Here is a 12,632-nt window from a genome sequence, read left to right as displayed (position 1 = left end):
ACACAATCTTTTTAAAGATTTGACAAACTGTCTTAAGATCTAAGATTTTATTGAGTGTCTAAAATGTCCTTGTGAGACAGGATAAGAACTTGACCTTGGCAGCCTTTCAGGGCTTGCCCAAGGCCACAAAGCAAATAAAAACCATACACACACACAGTATATGAAGTATCCAAAGTGGGGGGAGGGGGAGGCCATGCAGAAAGATCAGGGTTTACATCTGTGTCTGGAACTGTAATTCCTGGGGACAGAGTAGGCATGAGTAAGGTCTCCAATAACTTTTCTTTGCAGGTCACTTGGGTCAGGAGGAGTCACCAGTCACCTATAACTGTCAAGGAGGGATTTTCTTCTTCTGCAACTGTCAGAAGTCTCTGGGTTTCCTCATCAAATTCAGTTTTTTGCAGCCTGGTAAGATATAAAAAGGGCTCTGTTGAATTGCTACCTCTTTTGTTTCTTCTCTGCAGCTCTTCTCTAGCATTTCTTCCCTGGTCAAGCCTAGGAGAACCTGGTGATGCCTCCCTACCCATCCCCATGGGACAGACATACCTGTCAGGCAGTGGTGCACTGAAAAATGTTTAACACCTGGCTCTTGGCAGGGGGTGGGGGCCTGGAGGGGTTGGGGGGGGGAGAAAAGCCCTGATTTATAGCACTGCACGTTTCTGAGGTGTAAATTCTCCTACCATGGCCAATACCATTTTTTTCCCAATTTTTTAATATTTATTTTTGAGAGACAGAGGGTGAGTGGGGGAGGAGCAGAGAGAGGGAAACACAGAATCTGAAGCAGGCTCCAGGCTCTGAGCCATCAGCACAGAACCCAATGCGGGGCTCGAACTCATGAACCGTGAGATCACGACCTGAGCCGAAGTCAGACGCCTAACCGACTGAGCCACCCAGGTTCTCCTATCATGGCCAATTTAAAGCTGCCAACTTGATGTCGCTAAACACAAGAGTAGGAAGAACTGTCCACACAGGGTTATCACCATCTGGTGGCAGCGGTCTCCAGCACATCCCTGGACAGAACAGATGTCCTATCTGATAGAAAGTCCTGACTCCACCTGAACATTGGAGTTTGAAGATGGGAATTCAGGAAGCTAAGGAGCAAGACCAACTACTTTTATTGTTAAAAAGATAAAACAGTAATAGCTTCCGTTATCTGAGTGCCTGGTCGTAGCCTTCTGCTGAGGGCTTTAGGTGCAGCTTTCATTAGAATTTCTCAGGGGCGCCTGGGTGGCTCAGTCGGTTGAGCGGCCGACTTCGGCTCAGGTCATGATCTTGCAGTCCGTGAGTTCGAGCCCAGCGTCAGGCTTTGTGCTGACAGCTGGGAGCCTGGAGCCTGTTTCGGATTCTGTGTCTCCCTCTCTCTGACCCTCCCCCGTTCATGCTCTGTCTCTGTCTCAAAAATAAACGTTAAAAAAATTAAAAAAAAATAAAATTTCTCAACCATGGGAGATAGCATTATTGACCCGATTTGTGATGAAGACAAGCAGGCAAAGCAAATTGGCTCAAGGTCACACAGCCATCGAGTGGTAGAGTCAGGATACAGATGCCAGTACCGTGGCCCTGGAGCCCCTGCACTTAACACGAGGCAGTCCATTGTGGCTCTGAACTAAATGGGAGGATTAAGGATGACTGTGTGTGTGTGTTCTTCTGTGGGTACAAATATCTCTGGTGTCTGCTGGTATCTGTTGGCAACCGTCTGGAGCACCTTCACCTCCCTGTTGGAGTGAAGGGCATTCTTTCAGGCATCTGTTCGTCTTGACACACAGATCTGTGGGACTGTCCACGGTTGGGGAGGGTGCACGGGATGTGGAAACTCACTTACGTGTTTCCAGCATTTTTATTACATCTGTATTTTCACAGTACCTGTGTCAAATCATTTCCCTCGTTTGGCAGAGAACAGACAATCGGGAGAAATGCCTTGCCTGGGGCTACAAGACTCAGCATGGAAAAGCTGGCATAACATGATTTGGAAAAACTATGGAAAATCCAAGTCTTCCCACTGCCTCAAGCACCACCTTCGGAACCTCTCACAAAAGGTAAGATGAGGATGAACTTTCTAGATGGCAGGCACCTGAAGTTTCTAGACGTAGGTTTACAAGGATGGACTTTGAGGAAATGGACTCATAGCTTCACAAGTTGGAAAAGACAGTAATGGTCTTAGTGTTGGAGTTATACCAGTTTTAACCCAACATCTCCTAGTCCTTTCTAGAAATGAGTGGCCATGTAAATACCTATGACTGCCCTGGATTTCAGATACGTTTGAAGAGAGTAGGAGAAATAAATGAGAAAGCGATGCTTAAGGTTCATTATATTGTAACCTAATAGAAAATCTTTGATAAAATAACCTAATACATACATTTTGTATTATATGTATAATTATAGTTTTATAAATATAATTATATAATTATATGAATAATATATATTACATGTGTATAATTTAAATATTTAAATCTATAATTATAAATGTGTGGGTGCCCGGGTGGCTCAGTCAGTGAAGCGTCCGACTTTAGCTCAGGTCATGATCTCATGGTTTGTGGGTTTGAGCCCCATATCAGCCTCTGTGGTGACAGTTCAGAGCCTGAAGTCTCCCTCTCTCTTTGCCCCTCCCCTGCTCACACTGTTTTTCGCTCTCTCAAAAACAAATATACATTAAAAAATGAAAATACATAATTATATACATGTATACTTATACATATAAATTATAACTATGAAATCTAATATATGAAATAATAAATACCTACTTAAATTTTAATGTAAGTCTATAACATATAACATGTAGAAGTCTACTTTATACTTTAATTTTATAGCTATAAATGTTTATGTCTACATAAATATACAAATTATATGTATTTTACATTAGATTTTAGTTATAATTTAATGACTTAAATATACATTTATAACTTATGTAGACCCTAGGGTCTATATTAGTATAAATGTAAGTCTGATATATCAATAATTATAAATGTAAAATTTTTATATAAGCTTTAATTTTTTTTAATGTTTGTTTATTTTTGAGAGAGTGTGTGTGAGCAGCGGAGGGGCAGAGAGGGAGACACAGAATCCAAAGCAGGCTCCGGGCTCTGAGCTGTCAGCACAGAGCCTGATGTGGGGCTCGAACCCATGAACCGCGAAATCATGACCTGAGCCAAAGTTGGATGCTCAACTGACTGAGACACTCAGGCGCCTGGTAGATAAGCTTTAATATAGTAAGCTATACTTTATAATTGTACTGGAACAGTAGCAAGTGCCCCTGTTCATAGGGTATCACCACCCACCAGGTACTGTGCTGAGTTGATGTATCTTTCACTCCCACAATCCCAAGGCAAGGAGCACCATTTGCATTTTGACTGTGGCAGCACCACACCTCGGGTTCCAGTGAATCCTCCCTCACCTGGGCGTGTCCTCACCAGGAGGGCAAACCCCAGCTCACCCTAGAATCTGCAGGGTGCACGCTGGGTGTCTCAGGGCTTCACATAGCACCGCCACTCCGGTGTGGTCCAGGGCGTTTCCTTGCAGGTTCAGACTCTGCAGGGTTTTACTGCTGGTGAGGGCACTAGAGAGGTCCTCACAGCAGGCACTTGTTAACTTGCATGTAGCCAGCCTGCAACCAAGCATACAGGGTGAGAGGTGGTTCATCCAAGTGAGTGGGATGAGGGTGTCACATTTAGCCAAGATCACCCCTAGCCTCTGAGTACAGTGTGTGACATCTGGTCCCTGACTGGGGGGAGCTCATAGAGGGCCACACTGTGTGTTCCTCTTTGGTCCCATGCCTGTACAGGGCTTGTGTCTTGGCAGCTCCTTCCAGTCATGGAGGGACCTGTTTCCCTACCCCTGAAAGAGGCTGGCCTCCTGCATGGTCTTGGCTCATAGGACCCAATGGAAGCAAGGTTATGGGAGTTCTGAGCCACCACGTTGTGCATTTCTTGCTGTCTAGAACCCGAGATGCTGATTGTGTCCCTCCAAAAACTCATGTTGAAGTCCCAACCCTCAGAACCCCCAAATGTGCCTACAGTTGGAGACAGAGTCTCCACAGAGGCCAAGAGGTCAAAATGAAGTTATTAGTTACTCCTAATCCACTATGCCTAGTGTCCTTATAAGATGACAAAATTAAGACCACACACAGGGAGAAGACAGCTGTCTACAAGCCAGGGAGAAAGACCTTAGGAGAAACCAACCCTGCCCAATCTTCGATCTTGGACTTCTGGTCTCCAATCCATAAGGTGACACATCTCTGTGAAGTGGCCCAGTCCATGGGGCTGTGTTATGGCAGCCCTAGCACACTGTCAAAATGATTGAGAGGACCACCTACATCAGCCAGTCCCCAGGGAACCTTGGACCCCTGAGCCATCGCCAGTGCTCCTTACTTTACGTCTCTAAGTTAGGAGTCATTACTCCAGGACAGCTCATGACTCCGTGTCCCAGTCTGGTTTCCACTTTCCTCCACCTTCCACCCACCGAGACCCAGCCTTGACATTGGGGTCACCCACCCAAGAATCTCTAAGTGACAGCTGGGATGTGCTAGACCTTGACACAGCAGCTTCACACCAGCATCTTCTATGTCATTGTAGCTGATTTGTAGACTTCTCAAGTTCTGATTGCCAGTGAGGACTGAGGCGAGGTCTCGACAGCCATCAGCGGTGATGGAACATTTCACCAAACTGCAAGAGAACAGTACTGATGTCACTCTTAAGGGTTACTGCATCCACCCTTGAGATCAGAAAAAAGATACCAAAGCATTACATGTTCATCCATGCACAAAGGGCATAATGCAGCAGCCCTGCTAAGGCGGTGTCCACTCCCTGTCCCCCCCCCACTGCCCCCATGATGTACTTGTCCTCAGGCAATATCTGGACACATGTGGATGGGTCTTTTGGGGCTCCCTATGCTGGTTGTTCATACCTCTGGATTCTGCTAGGCTTTTAATTTCTGAGACCTTATAACAAGTTATCTTTTTAAAGGTTTAATGTTTATTTTTGAGAGAGAGACACACACAAAGCAGAAGCCGGGCAGGGGCAGAGAGAGAAGGCGACACAGAATCCGAAGCAGGCTCCAGGCTCTGAGCTGTGAGCACAGAGCCTGATGTGGGGCTCAAACTCACGAGCTGTGAGATCATGACCTGAGTGGAAGTTGGACACTTAACCAACTGAGCCACCCAAGCACCCCTATAACACCTTATCTTTAGAGCAAGACCTTCCCACTTCTTATTCATTAGGTGTTTCTGAGGTATCTTTGGCCCCTTGCAAATTCCACATACATTTGGAAATCGGCTTTTCAAGTTCACCACCACCACCACCACCACAAGTATTGCACTTTGGGATTTCATTAAAACTAAAAATCATTCTGTGTAGAATTGACTTTGGATAGTGAGTATTTCAATCCTTGAACATGGACTCTATCTCACATTTCCTGAATTACACTAGCATTTCATGATATTCACTGCAAAGGTTTCACACATACTATATTAGCCTAATTCCCAGATGATTCCTTTTTGATGCTACTGTAAATGGTACTTCTATTTAATTCCATTGGTGTATTGCTTCTTGTTGGCCTATAAGAAATCTTTTTTTGGTAGATTATTTAAAAGAAGCTTGTTAGACTCAATTCTGATTATTTAGTTACAGATTTTTAAAAGATCTATAATATTCTGTCTGCACAGAATTAGGGGCTTGGGGGCACCTGGGTAGCTCAGTTGGTTAAACATCCAACTTCAGCTTAGGTCACAATCTTGCAGTTTGTGGGTTTGAACCCCACCTCGGGCTCTGTGCTGACAGCTCAGAGCCTGGAGCCTGCTTCAGATTCTGTGTTCCCCTCTCTCGGCCCCTCCCCCACTTGCACTCTGTCTCTCTCATTCAAAAATAAACATTAAAGAAAAAGGAATCAGGTGTCTTTTCCCTTCTAACATTTTTAAGGATTTACAGTTTTATATTTTTTACCTTATTGCTTTTGCTGACATTTATAGGACAACATAGATTAGAAGTGATTATAGCCAGCCTTCTTACCTTTTTCTTGATATTAAAGAGAAAGATTTTGTGTCTTCATTGCTAAGCGGATGTTTGCTTCAGATTTCTTGAATGTTTTATCAATTCAAGGAAAGCCCCAATTATTAATTTTCCAAGAGTTATAATAAGTGGATATTGTTTTAACTAAAAGCTTTTTCTGTAGTTTAGAGGATAGTTATTTTATTTTTAATCAGTTAGTATGGTAAGTTACACTGATCTTTTTAATGTTTAACTACCTTCTCTGGATAAACCCAAACTTAGTCCTTATATTCTTTTATTTTTTTAATTAAAAAAAATTTTTTTTGAGAGAGAGCATGTGAGCAGGGGAGGAGCAGAGAGAGGGGGACACAGAATCCGAAGCAGGCTCCAGGCTCTGAGCTGTCAGCACAGAGCCCAACATGGGGCTCGAATCCATGAACCGCGAGATCATGACCTGAGCTGAAGTCGGACGCTCAACGGACTGAGCCACCCAGGTGCCCCTATATTTATTCTTTTAATACATTTCTGGAATCTGTTTGCTCACATACCTTTTAGTGCTTTTGCATTTCATGAATGACATTGGTGTATACTTTCTTATGAGTTTGACGTTATTCTGGCCTTGAAAAAATAGTAGGAAGTATTTCTTCTTTTTCCAGTCTTTAAAGAATTTGTGTAAAGACTGGAATTATTTCTCCCTTGAATATCTGGCAGCAGCTATTGATGAAAACTTTCAAGCCTGATTTAATTTCTTCAGTGGTTTAAAACTATTCATTTTTCGGGGAGCCTGAGTGGCTTAGTTGGTTAAGCATTAGACTGTTGATTTCAGCTCAGGTCAAGATCTCACAGTTCATTGAGATTGAGCCCTGCTTAGGGCTCTGCATTAATGGCACAGTGCCTGCTTGGGATTCTCTCTCTCTTCCTTGCTCACTCTCTGCCCTCCCTCACTTTCATGCATGCACTTTCTCTCTCAAAATAACATTAAAATTTTTTCATTTTTCTAAGTTTGGTCATCCTTAGTATTTTTACTGATTTTTGAAAAAATCTAAATTTTCAAGTTTATTGTATACAGTTGCTCATAATAATCTGATATCTGTATCATCTGTAGTAATGTCTTTTCCCATTCTTAATACAGAGCAGTGCTGTTCAATATGGTAGCCACCAGGGATGTGTTTTTTATTCAGGGTGTATCCTAATTTCTACTCTGATCTCTTCTTTGTTTTATGGATGATGAATGTGAAGTAATTACATTCACCTCCTAAGAATTTGAGTTCAATGGAATAGGACATTAGTTTAAAAAAAACAGCAGGATGCAAATAATGGATTGATGCATTATTTTTCAAATTCTGTTTTATCTGTTGGATACAGCTACAACATGTTCATGGCATATTGTTTGTCTTTTCCGTCTTCCAAAGTTTTCTCATTAAACTTGAGATGAAATTTCCATAACAGAAAATCATCTTAAAGTGAACATTTAGTGGCATTTTCAGTATAATGTGCCATCACAGCTTCCTTATATTTTAATAGGTCACTTAAAAACATCATTTTTTTTTTAATCCAGTATGACAAGGGTACCTGGGTGGCTCAGTCGGTTAAGTGTCTGACTTCAGCTCAGGTCATGATCCCACAGTTTGTGAGTTCTTGTGAGTTTGAGCCCTGGGATGGGCTCTGTGCTGACAGCTCAGAGCCTGGAGCCTGCTTCAGATTCTGTGGCTCCCTCTCTCCCTGTGCCTCTCCCACTAGTGCTCTGTCACTCTCTCTCTCAAAAATAGACATTAAAAAAAAAACTTTTTAAAATAAAAATCCTGTATGACAACCTTTCTTGTGGCCAAAATACTTAATGTTTTAGATTTACTTATATTTTAGATCTACGTCTTACATTTTATGTTAGTCTCTTGATTAGGTATTTTTTATCATTCCATCTTCTCTGCTTATTTGGGCGTCAGCAATACTTTGTTTTTTTTCTAATGTTCTATAGAAATTTCTGTGTCCACATTTAACCCATCAACATATTAAGTTAATCAACACCTTTACCCTCTTTGTGGACTTTAGGACATCAACTTACATTTTATATTACTGCTGTTATACATTTAAATTGTTCTCCTTTAGGATTTAACAATTGTATCTCTTTTGTTAGTCCATATTTTGCTTGGATTGATCTACAGATTCACCACTTTTTCTATCTGGAATATTTTACCTTCTCTTTGAGGGATGTTCTCTACAATTGCCTTGAATGACACTCGGGTTTTTGTTCTCTTTCCTAATGATTTTTGTTTGTTATAAAACGTAAGGTTGACAATTTCTCCCCAGCATGGCAAAGATCCCCCTGCACTGCCTTTTTCCATGGTTAGTCTTCATCTACTCTTTGTGCTTCATTTAGATATGATGGCTTCCCCCAGCCCCAAGCATTGAGGTTTTAAGACACTACCCGCATATTTGGTGTTCTGCAGATTCTCCAGTATGTATCCTACTAGAGGCTGATGTGGATGATTGGATCTGTAGATCAGAACCTTTCATCAATTTCTTTTCCATTGGGAAAACTGTGAGCCATTACTTCATAAAATAGGTTGTCTGTCTGGGATTCACATTACTTGGGCTAGAACATCTTGTTCTTCTAGGCCCCCAGTCTCTCCTATTTTACATCTTTTTCTCCTCTTCACACCATCTTAATTATGACATGGCTTCTATTTTACTGATTCTCTTCAATTATGTCTAACCTATTGAATGTCTTAAGCTTTTGGTATTTACGATTTCTAGATGTTTATGGCTTACCCCCCTCTAAGATATTGCAACTTTTAAAAAAGTTGTTTATTTTGAGAGAGAGAGCCCATGTGAGTGGGGGCAAGGGAGAGAGAGAATCCCAAGCAGGCTCCTTTCTGTTGGCACATAGCATGATGCAAGGCTTGCTCTCACAAACTGTGAGATCATGACCTGAGCCGAAATCAAGAGTCGGATGCTTAATGGACTGAGTCACCCAGGTTCCCCCCTTTTTCTTTTTCTTGAAACATAGTAAATGCAGTTATTTTATATGTAGGTCTGATTTGAAGGGGTATATGCACCCTAAGGTTTATGGCAGCATTGTCAACAAACTGTGGATAGAGTCCAAGTATCCATCAAGTGATGAATGGATAAAGAACACACACACACACACACACACACACACACACAAACACACACACACGAATATTGCTTAGGCATCAAAAAGAATGAAATCTTGTCATTTGCAATGACTTGGATGGAGTTAGAAGGTATTATGCTAAGTGAGATAAGGCAGGCAGAGAATGACAAATAACATGTGATTTCACTCACATGTGGAATTTAAGAAAACAGATGAACATATGGAAGGCAGGCAGAAGAGAAGAGAGGGGAACAAACCATAAGATACTTAACAATAGAGAACATACTGAGGGTTGATGGAGGGAGGTGGTAGGGGATGGGCTACATGGGCTATGGGTATTTAGGAAGGCAGGTGATGTGATAAGCATTGGGTGTTACAGGACTCCTTTCTCCCATTAACCAACTGAACAAGGAATACAAAATTCTGAACTGAGATATCTTGATGTATTACGTAAAAAGAATTGTGTCTAATCCACATCTCTTGATTTCTCAGGGAAAGAGACACTTGATGAGGTAATGCTGTCCCTCTTGGTAACTCCACCACCACAAGGTTACCCAAATATTTCTCCATTTTATAACATCAAATTAAATCTTTTCATTATTTCCTTTACTATTAAATTTACTGCCCTGATTCCTTCCTCAGGTGTTCCTTGTGTTATCCATGTGTGTCCCACTCCTGTTATCAGGCCTCCCATTGCCATGTTAGATCTACCTACCTGAGATTTCCACCCCAAGACCCCTGTTCATCTGGTGCAACTCATGTCAAGCATCCAACCCAAGACCATCCCTCAGCCCCCAGTCATAATTAGGTTATTTCCCTCAGCCTATATGTCTACCCTGCTGAATGACTAGCTACAACACCCTAAATCTGTGACACAAGGAGGAGGTAAGGTTTGCTCACCTCAACATTTCCACAAGAGTCTGAGTCAGGTCATTTCTAAACTTTACATTCTGAGGAACAGACCCTATGGCTCTCCTCAATTCCAGATAGATTCTGAGCAATCCAAGCCTTCCTCAAGAACACCTACCACAGTGACCACAGGTGGCAGCCTGGCTGCTTCAAGGCCTCACAGAGAAGTTTCAAGTTTTCATATTTCAGGACGTTGGCGCTGAGGTCTAGATGGGTCAAGCTTTTGTTATACAGAAGAACGTTGTAGAGGTATTTCCAGGAATGTTCAGTGAGGTAACAGTAACCTAATCTGTGGAGACAAACATGGGAGAAAAGGAGGGAAGGACTGACACCTCACAGAACTTTAACTCCATGTTAAAAGTAGGAGTCCTGTAATTTTCCATATACAGTCCTTAATGAAGCAATGAACCTGTGGCTTATCTGAAAATATATCACTTTGAGTTTTCTTCCTCACATGATACATGAAATAGAAAATAAAACTGATAAAGTAATGCTGAGGGAAAACTATGGCACAATGAATACTCGAGAAGAATGTAGAAAATGTTGGTTTTAACTCTACATCTGATATTGTCCTTGGACAAGGCATTTACCTTATGACACTTCTCTCATGGACTGAGGAAGTGCATTGAATTACCTTATGTATAAAATCCTCTTTCTTTTTCAATTCTGTTACTCTTTAAAATCCTAAGTTCATGGCTTTCAACAAGATGCATGGTAACTTGGGAAATATTGTAAGGTACCGCAAAGTAAAGCAGGGGTTGCAAACTCGTGTCGACTGAACCACACATAGCCAATAGACTTAAATTTTCTGGCACTTTTATATTTAAATTTTAGTTGCTAACCTTTAAACATGAACAAAATTTTATGTAAAAAATCCAGGTTTTCAACTTATGAATATCATTTTTTTCAATTAAAAAGTGAATTTTAGTTTTAAACTTTCACAATTTAGTGGCTGTACAATATTAAGTTACTATGGTAAAAATATTCTTTAATGAAGATTACTCTAACATTTCATAGGATTTAAATATTTTGCTATGTTTAAGTGTCTTATTTTCAACCCTGGCAAACATTGACAACTAAAAATTTTCTACTTAGAGAAGTTGTCATGTTCTTTATTTACCAGGAATCAAAAAAAAATACAAGTTAATATGCTGATGCTGAATATACTTGTACTTTAGATACTTAACCCTGTAAGTAAAACAACTCATTTTAAATCCAACAAATTCAGGAAAAATATGTAGCTTGTTTGTAAGATCTCACTCAATATTAATGTTGTATCAACTACTTCTAAGTTTTTTATATCCAGATATTTATTTCAATATAAGCAATCATTTCCATGTGGTCTTCTTCCCAGATGTTTCTATTTACATTTTATCCTGATTTCTTTTATTGAGGCATAATTCAAAGACAGCCTAGTGTATTTTTACAGTATTATATATTTAAGGTGTATAGTTTAGGTACACCCATTGCCATTGGATGATGGAACATATCCATCAACTCCAAAACTTTCCTCATGCCCCTCTGTCATCTGTCCCTCCTCGTGACCCATCTGCCCCACACTTAGGCAGTCACTGATCTGCTTTGTGTCTCTATAGATTAGTTTGCATTTTTGAGTTTTATCATATAATGTGTATTCTTCCTTTCTAGATTCCCCTGGATTTTCTACAGCAACGTTCATGTTGCTTAAGAATAAAGACAGTTTTACTTTACTTTTTCCAGTCTGGATTCTTTAGCTATGTTCTGGGAAATTGTGAAACTACCTGAGAACAATTTTCTAAGCATTTTCACCAAGACTAGGGTTTAGTTTACAGGTAATCATATCCCCCTCCCAAGGGGAGACTATTCTGAACACTCTACCTGATGCCTTGTGAATGAGAACTATGCCCTAGTCTGTGTGAGGACCAGGTCCAGCACCCTCACATCCTCTCAGGGTGGTCCTTCCCTGAGAAAGGGAAAGGTAGTTTTCTCTCATGTTTATGTGAGCCAGAACCCTGCTGCGTGCTTGAGGGGGTGTCTTTCGGACTTTGACCTTTTCTAGATGCTTTGGTGTGCTGTCCTGTGACCTCCCACAAACTTCCTAGACTCTCAGCCAACATCTCCCCAAACCCTGTAGTCTGCCATGCTCCGTGTGAGTTCTCTCTTCCTGAACAGTATCCTGGAAACTTTCTGCATAGTCAGCTGGGACAATTATAAGACTCCCCCTGTTTGTCTCCTCTCAGGAATCCATGTCCTTCATTGCCTGATGTCTAGAAAATGTTGTTTCACTTATTTGGTTATTTTTGGTTGTTTTCAGGGGGAGATTAAATCCAGTCCCTGTTTTTCCATTTTGACTAGAAGTGATGGCCTCTAACTGGCTTGATTTATTCTCAGAGTACTCTTATTCTCACATAGGTCACATTTTTACAAACCCAGAAGTGTAAACAGAGAAACGTTTCTCTCCCACCTTCCAGTTCTGTTCCCCACAGTCTATATCATATCACTAAGGATATTTGCATATAAAAAAACAGACCCAAATGCATATGTATTTTCCCACCTCCCCTTTCTTACCAGTATTATCATAAACTGAAGATAGATGTGGAACTTTATTCAATGAAGCCAATGCCCCCAAGGTCATCTTGCTCCGCTGTGGCCCT

At 41.1% G+C, this 12,632-nt stretch overlaps 1 protein-coding gene across 1 annotated transcript in view; it reads right to left on the bottom strand.

Annotated features, from left to right (window-relative positions):
• Positions 1-308: 308 nt before the first annotated feature.
• Positions 309-12,632, bottom strand: part of NLRP4 (NLR family pyrin domain containing 4) — a 29,469-nt gene continuing 17,145 nt past the window's right edge. Inside the window, exons 6-9 of the mRNA XM_030297388.1 lie at positions 10,118-10,288; positions 4,485-4,655; positions 3,428-3,598; positions 309-402 (exon numbers count right to left, since the gene is read on the bottom strand). Of these exons, the coding sequence (XP_030153248.1) occupies positions 309-402; positions 3,428-3,598; positions 4,485-4,655; positions 10,118-10,288 (607 nt within the window). The remainder of the gene's footprint in view (positions 403-3,427; positions 3,599-4,484; positions 4,656-10,117; positions 10,289-12,632) is intronic.

This window comes from Lynx canadensis, chromosome E2 (genome assembly GCF_007474595.2).
Source record: "Lynx canadensis isolate LIC74 chromosome E2, mLynCan4.pri.v2, whole genome shotgun sequence".
NCBI classification, from domain to species: domain Eukaryota; kingdom Metazoa; phylum Chordata; class Mammalia; order Carnivora; family Felidae; genus Lynx; species Lynx canadensis.
The sequence above is the reverse complement of the archived record's forward strand: the minus strand, read 5'-3'. Positions and strand labels throughout refer to the sequence as shown.